Source organism: Myotis myotis, unplaced genomic scaffold (genome assembly GCF_014108235.1).
Source record: "Myotis myotis isolate mMyoMyo1 unplaced genomic scaffold, mMyoMyo1.p scaffold_m19_p_15, whole genome shotgun sequence".
Taxonomy (NCBI): domain Eukaryota; kingdom Metazoa; phylum Chordata; class Mammalia; order Chiroptera; family Vespertilionidae; genus Myotis; species Myotis myotis.
In genome coordinates, this window is record NW_023416319.1 from 24,044,357 (window position 1) to 24,051,884 (window position 7,528).

The 7,528-nt window shown below is 43.3% G+C and overlaps 1 protein-coding gene across 1 annotated transcript; it reads left to right on the plus strand.

Annotated features, from left to right (window-relative positions):
• The first annotated feature begins 2,469 nt into the window (after nucleotides 1–2,469).
• PPP1R3C (protein phosphatase 1 regulatory subunit 3C) lies at nucleotides 2,470–7,193 on the plus strand. Its single transcript, XM_036336626.1, has 2 exons — nucleotides 2,470–2,721; nucleotides 4,720–7,193. The coding sequence occupies exons 1-2, from the start codon at nucleotides 2,708–2,710 to the stop codon at nucleotides 5,657–5,659; spliced, it is 954 nt and encodes a 317-aa protein (XP_036192519.1). The 5' UTR covers nucleotides 2,470–2,707; the 3' UTR covers nucleotides 5,660–7,193.
• Nucleotides 7,194–7,528: the final 335 nt, after the last annotated feature.

The window sequence follows — 7,528 nt, forward strand, 5'->3', positions numbered from 1 at the left end:
AAGTGGGATTTTATTATTTTATATTTCTCATAACTTTAATTGGTAATATCCACTTTTTAAGCTCAACATATGATCATGAGTAGAGGAGAAAACTCTACCCAGTGTTCTAATTTTGGCTCTGACCTAATCAGCCCCTGGCAAGCAGCACAGCCTCTCTGAGTTTTAGATTCCTCATCTGTGAAATAAAGACTTTGAAGCCAATGCTACCTAAGGCACCTTCTACCTCCATCATTCTAATGGCTGATGAGTAATTAATTAAAGGAAGACAGTGTGGTACAGTGTTTGTTGCTCTGGCATCAGCTAGATTTTAATCCAAGTTTTACTTGGGAGGTTGTGGGCAGATCTTGACCTTTAAATGACGCATTATCGTTCCTCTAAAATGGGACTAACAGCCCTAGCTGGTTTGGCTCAGTGGATAGAGTGATGGTCTGTGGACTGAAGGGTCCCGGGTTAGATTCCAGTCAAGAGCACATGCCGGGGTTGCATGCTCGATCCCTAGTAGGAGGCGTGCAGGAGGCATCCGGTCAATGATTCTCTCTCATCATTGATGTTTCTATCTCTCTCTCCTCTCCCTTCTTCTCTGAAATCAATAAAAATATATTTTAAAAATAAATAAAATGGGACCAGTAATGATACACACCACCTAGGGTTGTTGTGAAAATTAAAAAGATAAGACATAAAACACTTAGAGCAGTGTTTGACACACAATAAAGGCTCAACAAGCATTTATCAGTAGCTCTTATCAGTACCTTAGCTCAGGTTCTGGCCTCCTGTGGTAACAGTGAAAATTAATACTAAGGAGTGGAGGACCGGCCAGAACTGATGTGGGCTGAATACCTGTGCTGGGCACTGCGCTGAGTGTTCGCATCTGCACAATCTTATGTAATAATCAGAACAACCTTACTCTCTATCTGCATGTACAGGTGTGAACATTGAGTCTAAACGTGCCTGGATTCGTGTAGCTCAGTGGTTCTCAACCTTGGCTGCACATTAGAATCACCTGGGAATCTTGTTAAAATCCTGATTTCTGGGCCTCATCATTAGTAACAAAGAAACAGAATTTCTGGAGGATGAGGCCCAGAAATCAGGATTTTAACAAGATTCCCAGGTGATTCTAATTGCAGCCAAGGTTGAGAACCACTGGTGTAGCTGGTGAGTGTCAAACCCAAAGAGCACGTGCTTTCCGCTAGCTTTGATGGGGCTGAGGGGCTACTGAATTGCTCTAGTTCAGTGGTTCTCAACCTTCCTAATGCCACGACCCTTTAATACAGCTCCTCATGTTGTGGTGACCCCCAACCATAAAATTATTTTCATTGCTACTTCATAACTGTAATGTTGCTACTGTTATGAATCGTAATGTAAATATCTGATATACAGGATGTATTTTCATTGTTACAAATTGAACATAATTAAAGCATAGTGATTAATCACAAAAACAATATGTAATTATATATTCAATATATATTCTTAGGCGACTCCTGTGAAAGGGTCGTTTACCCCCAAAGGGGTCGCGACCCACAGGTTGAGAACCGCTGCTCTAGTTGGATATTTCATTTCACAACTCAAGCCCCAGCATTTTGGTATCTTCCCCAGTGATACTCAGAAGGTATTTCTTTTTCTTCATTCTAATCACGCCACTTTAGCAATTCCACTGTTTGACAGTTACTTTAAAGACACAAGGAATTTTGTATTTTTTAACTGACCCCTGGATATTGACGTTAATAGAGGATGTGAGTTTTATAAAAAGAATTCGTCCTCGTCTTAGAAATATAATTTTATGGTTGTAGCTGATGGTCTAAAAACTTCCCAAACCAGACAAAATAACAAAACCTCAGTGAAAGTAACTGGCTCGCAGAGTCATGAAACTGAAGAGTGTGATATTTTAACATGTTGGTTTCCACACCACTGCTGAAGGACGGCAAAACGGAGTCGAGGGATTTGGGTTGACCAACTGGCTCTGTGGTTGACCGGCCATGTGAGCGGAAAAGGCCACTTCATTTCTGGCTTTAGGGTTCTCTTCCAGGGAGAAAAACTGGAGACTAGATCGCAATACCAAGTGCCTTCTCATTAAATGCCACCTCCCTTTATGGGGTGGCTGGGCTTAATTAGCGACATCTGTTAGAGAACGGTTCATTCCTGGCAGCCTTCAGTCTACCGCGGGCTGCGTTTATGGATTCCCCCTAATCAAAGTATATGCAGCCAACTTCTTGCGGGAGAAGATGCAAGAATGCACCTAGCATTGAACAAGATGAACGTTTCAAATACTATAAGCCTGGGGAAAGAGCCCCAGCTTTCCGTGCTCAGATTGAACTGTGCATAGACGCCTCTAGACTCTCAAGGCATTTCCTTCCCAGCAGCCGGGCTGAGCTGGCGCCCGGCCTGGGGGAGGTTTGCGGCTTTCTCCCTGGGCCAGCCCTCACCCCGCCCCCGCCCCCGCCCCCGCGGGGAGCTCACTCCGTCTGCCGTGCGCACCCTGCAGGAGTCCAGCACCACGGCGGTCACGTACTCCGGAGAGGGCTCGCGCCCCAGCTGGGAGCTGGTTGGTCGCGGGATCGGGCCACGTGGTCAGCAGCAGATAAGGGGCCTCTTGGAAGCCGCACCCGCAATCCACTGGAGCTACTGCCCAGCTGGGACAGCGGGGAGCGGGGCGCGAACTTGCACAGGCAGCCAGTGCCGATCTCTCGGTCCGACGCCGCTTCTCTGCCTCATGAGCTGCACCAGGTAGGTTCGCTGCAGACCTCCGCCCCGGAGCACAGGGGTGCGGGCGGCTGCGGGGAGGTTAGGCTGCGCTTCCCTTCTGTCCGCTCTGCAAATGCAGACCCCACGGGAGGGCACGTTGAATCATTGCTGAGTGGAATCGAGCAGGGGGAGGCCTGGGAGGTGTGGAGATTTGCTCGGTGCTTAGGCGGAGCTGATTTAACCCGCATCTGAAACCAGAAACTGTTTCAAGGAGAGTCGGCTCTAGTTCTGATTCCCTTATGGATTCCGACTGTCATCTCTTGGTCCCGCACCAAGACCCCAAGGACTCCTCGTTTGAGGGAAGGGCCTCTGACGTCGCTGGTTGGGGAGTTTAGCTTGGGGAGAAAACTACAGGACCATATTTGCATTCATTCGTCGTCCTCCACTCTTCTTATCACGGGTTGCCACAGCAAACTCAGCGGCCGAGTTTGAGCAAAGGATGATTTTTGAACTCTTGGCCAGGATTTAAAATTTCGGGGAAATGGCTAAATTTTAAAACTGCCTTTCAATAAGTGCAAAAAGTAAAAAATACAAAACAAACCCACAAAGCAAACCTCCCCACAAAACCATCTTAAATGGCTTCCTCAGACACATTTAGCAGACTTCTCGAAAAATCCTTCCTGTTAAGGATTGTTAGACTCACAAATATAGCTTTAGCTCTTTTTTTTTTTGTTCTAAGTTTCTAGGTCTTCCAGAAAAATCCCAGGACCGATAAAATAAATTCTGTGGAGGTTCTTTTAGTACTATCCATTTTGGGATAATGACCTACTTGCTTAGAGCTGCCGTGAAGAGTTACTAAGAAATGCCATGTACAGTATACATACACCTCTTATCTGTAAGGCTAGGATAGGGAAGAAAAGTCCATATGCTTGGCAATACATAATGAGGGCTGAGGGCCAGGGAAAAAATCCTACTTGATGGGCACTTCTTAATTTAATATTGCTGAGCATAGTTTTGTTTAAATTTTAAAATAGCTTTATTATCTTTCTAGTTATAAATATCTATTGCCCAAACATTAGAAAATGCCCTAAAAGTACAAAGACCAAAAAAAGATCACCTACAATCCTATCACCCAGAGATAATTAACTTTTTGGTGCATTTCCTATGAACTGTTTTGATATTTATATGTTCCTATATATATACACACAATATAAATATAAAAATAGTTCAGTTTTCAGGTTATCAGCTTTTTCCACTTAAATGTGTCTTTTCATAGATGTCTTTATACATGAAACATAGATTGTGTGAAGTTTTTAAGTGCATGCTTTGCTGGGTTGCATTTCAGTGGCTTATGAGGAAGAGCATGATAATCCAAGGGCAGAGATAATTCTCTGCCTTCACTCACTCGTTTCAGCCTTCTCACTCGAAAAACAGTTCCATGAGAACTTTTTTTTTTTCAAGTGTGTTACCTTTTCAGAGATGTATAATCAATTCAATAGCAAAATCAGGAAAGCAGCCAGAGGAAGCACAGGGTCTTATGGCTCCAGAACCTGTCTGGTCATTAACATCACCGTAAGCTTTAAGAACATATGTAACTCCTTGTCCCCAACCCCAGAGGTTCTGCCTTAGTGACTCTAAGTCCCAGGATTCTGCATTAAAGAAAAAGAAAGAAAATCAACTCCTTAGGCCATTGTGACCAGAGAGGTTTGAAAAGCACTGGTCCAGAATGGAGCCAATGGTTTTTAAAGCTACATTAAAGATGACCTCATCCAACCCTTTTATGTCTCAGTTGGGGAATCTGAGACTCCCCAAGTGTTTTAAGCAGTTAACCCATGGCCTTGTGGCCAGTCAATGGTAGAATCAAACACAGAACACAGATCTGATTATAATACTGTTTGTTTGTTTTTTAAATACATATGATAGCACCTCCCTACTGTGCAGGCAATGATTTAGCCAATACAAAATAGTATGTGTGTATTTGGGAACAGGGGAAGAGTATTCTAGATCCAGGTGACAACTACCTTTCTTCTCATATTCCAGAATGATCCAGGTTTTAGATCCACGGCCTTTGACAAGTTCAGTCGTGCCAGTGGACGTGGCCATGAGGCTCTGCTTGGCTCATTCCCCACCTCTGAAGAATTTCCTGGGCCCATATGATGACCTCCAACGAAGAAATTTTGTCAACAAATTAAAGCCCCTGAAGCCGTGTCTCAATATAAAACAGGAAGCCAAATCACAGAATGACTGGAAGAGTCCACATAACCAGGCCAAGAAACGGGTTGTGTTTGCAGATTCCAAGGGCCTCTCCCTCACCGCCATCCATGTCTTCTCTGACCTCCCAGAAGAACCAGCGTGGGACCTCCAGTTTGATCTCTTGGACCTTAACGATCTGTCCTCTGGCTTGAAGCTCCACGAGGAGAAAAACTTGATTTTAGACTTCCCTCAGCCTTCAATCGATTACTTGAGTTTTCGGAACCACTTCCAGAAGAATTTTGTGTGTCTGGAGAACTGCTCTCTTCAGGAGCGAACAGTGACTGGGACTGTGAAGGTAAAAAATGTGAGCTTCGAGAAGAAGGTCCAGATCCGTATTACTTTTGATACTTGGAAAAACTACACCAATGTGGACTGTGTCTACATGAAAAATGTGTATGGTGGCTCAGATAGTGACACCTTCTCGTTTGCCATTGACTTACCCTCTGTCATTCCAACTGAGGAAAAAATTGAGTTCTGCATTTCTTACCAGGCTAACGGGCAGGTCTTCTGGGACAACAATGAGGGTCAGAATTATAGAATTGTTCATGTGCAATGGAAACCTGATGGCGTTCAGACACAGATGGCATCCCAGAACTGTGCCTTCTACCAGGTGCCCCCCAAGACTGAGTTAGAGTCAACAATCTTTGGCAGTCCGAGGCTGGCCAGTGGGTTCTTCCCAGAATGGCAGAGCTGGGGGAGAATGGAGAACTTGGCCTCTTATCGATGAATTAAGCAACCTAGTAAATGGTGTGGACCTGTCATATTCCCCATGTACTTCTAGGTCTATAATATAATGCTCAATATTAGGAAGTCTTCGCTACTTTCCTTCAGTAGGTTTAGGTTTGAGCTTTGAGACCTGGCTACAAAAAAAGATAGCCACTTGGAGAATTTAGTGTTGGGGTCTATATGGATGATGCTGTCCAATTTTGCTGTGGAGGATCAAGTAATAGCCTGGAATCCCATTTTTATCAAAGCAATACTTTTTCAATGCCATTTCTCCTTCCCTCTCAATTCACTAGCTTTCACATTGGGCAAGGGAAAGGTTGAAGAAGGACAGTTGATGGTGAAGGAAAGCTGTGTTAATGGTATGAGGAACGTCTGGTAAAGTGTTCACAAAGGACTCTGTAGCTCAAGTCAGAGTAGGAGTGGGAGGTCTGATACTTAACTGTTGGTGAGAAATGTAAGATTATTTTGTGTTTTTAAGTTGGTTCTACAGTTCTCTCCTGGGGAAGTCATTTGTAGAAGGGAGAAAAAGATCCAGTCTATGTGTTTTTGTGGAGAAGAACCAAACAAGCTTTAGAGGTGTTGGGAGGTATTGAAGAAAGGTGAATTATAACTCTGGAGAATCAAGATTTTAAGTGAAGCCTTTCTATTCAGACATGATTAATCAAAAACCATGATTTGGGGAAGTTTAGGCAAATCTGGTTTTGCAGTTGTAATGTTATAAGTGACCTTGTTTGTGATCAAGGCATCATGCTTGAGTTCTCAGTAGAGAATGCTGCTTAACCAAAAAACCATGCCATCACCAGTGGCTAACAACTTGTAGGGGCTCTGTCATGTCAAAGGTAGCTCTTTGCAAGTGCCTTGATTAAACCAGAATATTGTAGTTGCTTAACCCAAATATCTGAAGGGTCATCCGATAACTCATGAGTGCTTGGCCTCATAAAAAGGCCCACTCTGTATACTGGCATTCCTCCTGCAATGCTGTTGTGTCTTCGAGAGTGTTGTCAGTGTATACAACTCACATCCTTCATATTGAAGGTGACTTACGTTTCCACTACACTTTTTCAATGTGATGTTGGAAGTGAGGACTGACACTGATTCTCAATTCAAGAATCCAGTACCTTGCACATAAAAGTAGCATTCTTTTTCTTGCCTGTATTCGTCTTGTTGTTTTAAGTCTTTGTACCAATTTCTTTGAAGTCAAAATATATTTTTTAAGTGAATGTGAATTGTTTTGGATGTGTTGTAATATATTTGTTTAGAGGTATGCATAAATACATCCTGTAAGATCTCAAGGACAGTAGTCCCTAAATGTTTGCTTCCATCACTTGTGCATGTCCATTGCGAGGTGTTCAGAGAATGTAGTTAATTTTAACACGTGTGATCTGCTATGCTGAAAAGTGCTATTGGAATAACTCTGCTGTGACAGTATTTGAAGTTTGGTTAGCACCCACAATTTTTTCTACTCTACATGTTTCACTCTACTATAGCTATCTTAATGAACTTCTCACTTTAAGAATAAAAGTATTTGATATAAGATCAAAGTATGTTTTCTTTGTCAATGTCATATTTAAGTAAGAAACCATGAACTGAAATTCTCCTGTTTAGTTTAAGGAGAACTGGGCGAGGTTAGTTTGGGTCACCTAAGGGTATTCACAAGTCCCCAGGCTTGTTGTGGGTGACTTCCTACCACCTGATCTTTGGGGCTGGGGTCCAGGGGCAGTGCTGGGACTGTCCCCCTGACTCTCACTATCTGTGTTGACTTTTCATCATACATACTCTGCTAGGTCAGGATTATTTTGGGGCCACTTCTTAGCATTAAGATGGGGGAGGAGATGGTGTGGGAAGGGCTGGAATGGTTTCCTATCTCTTG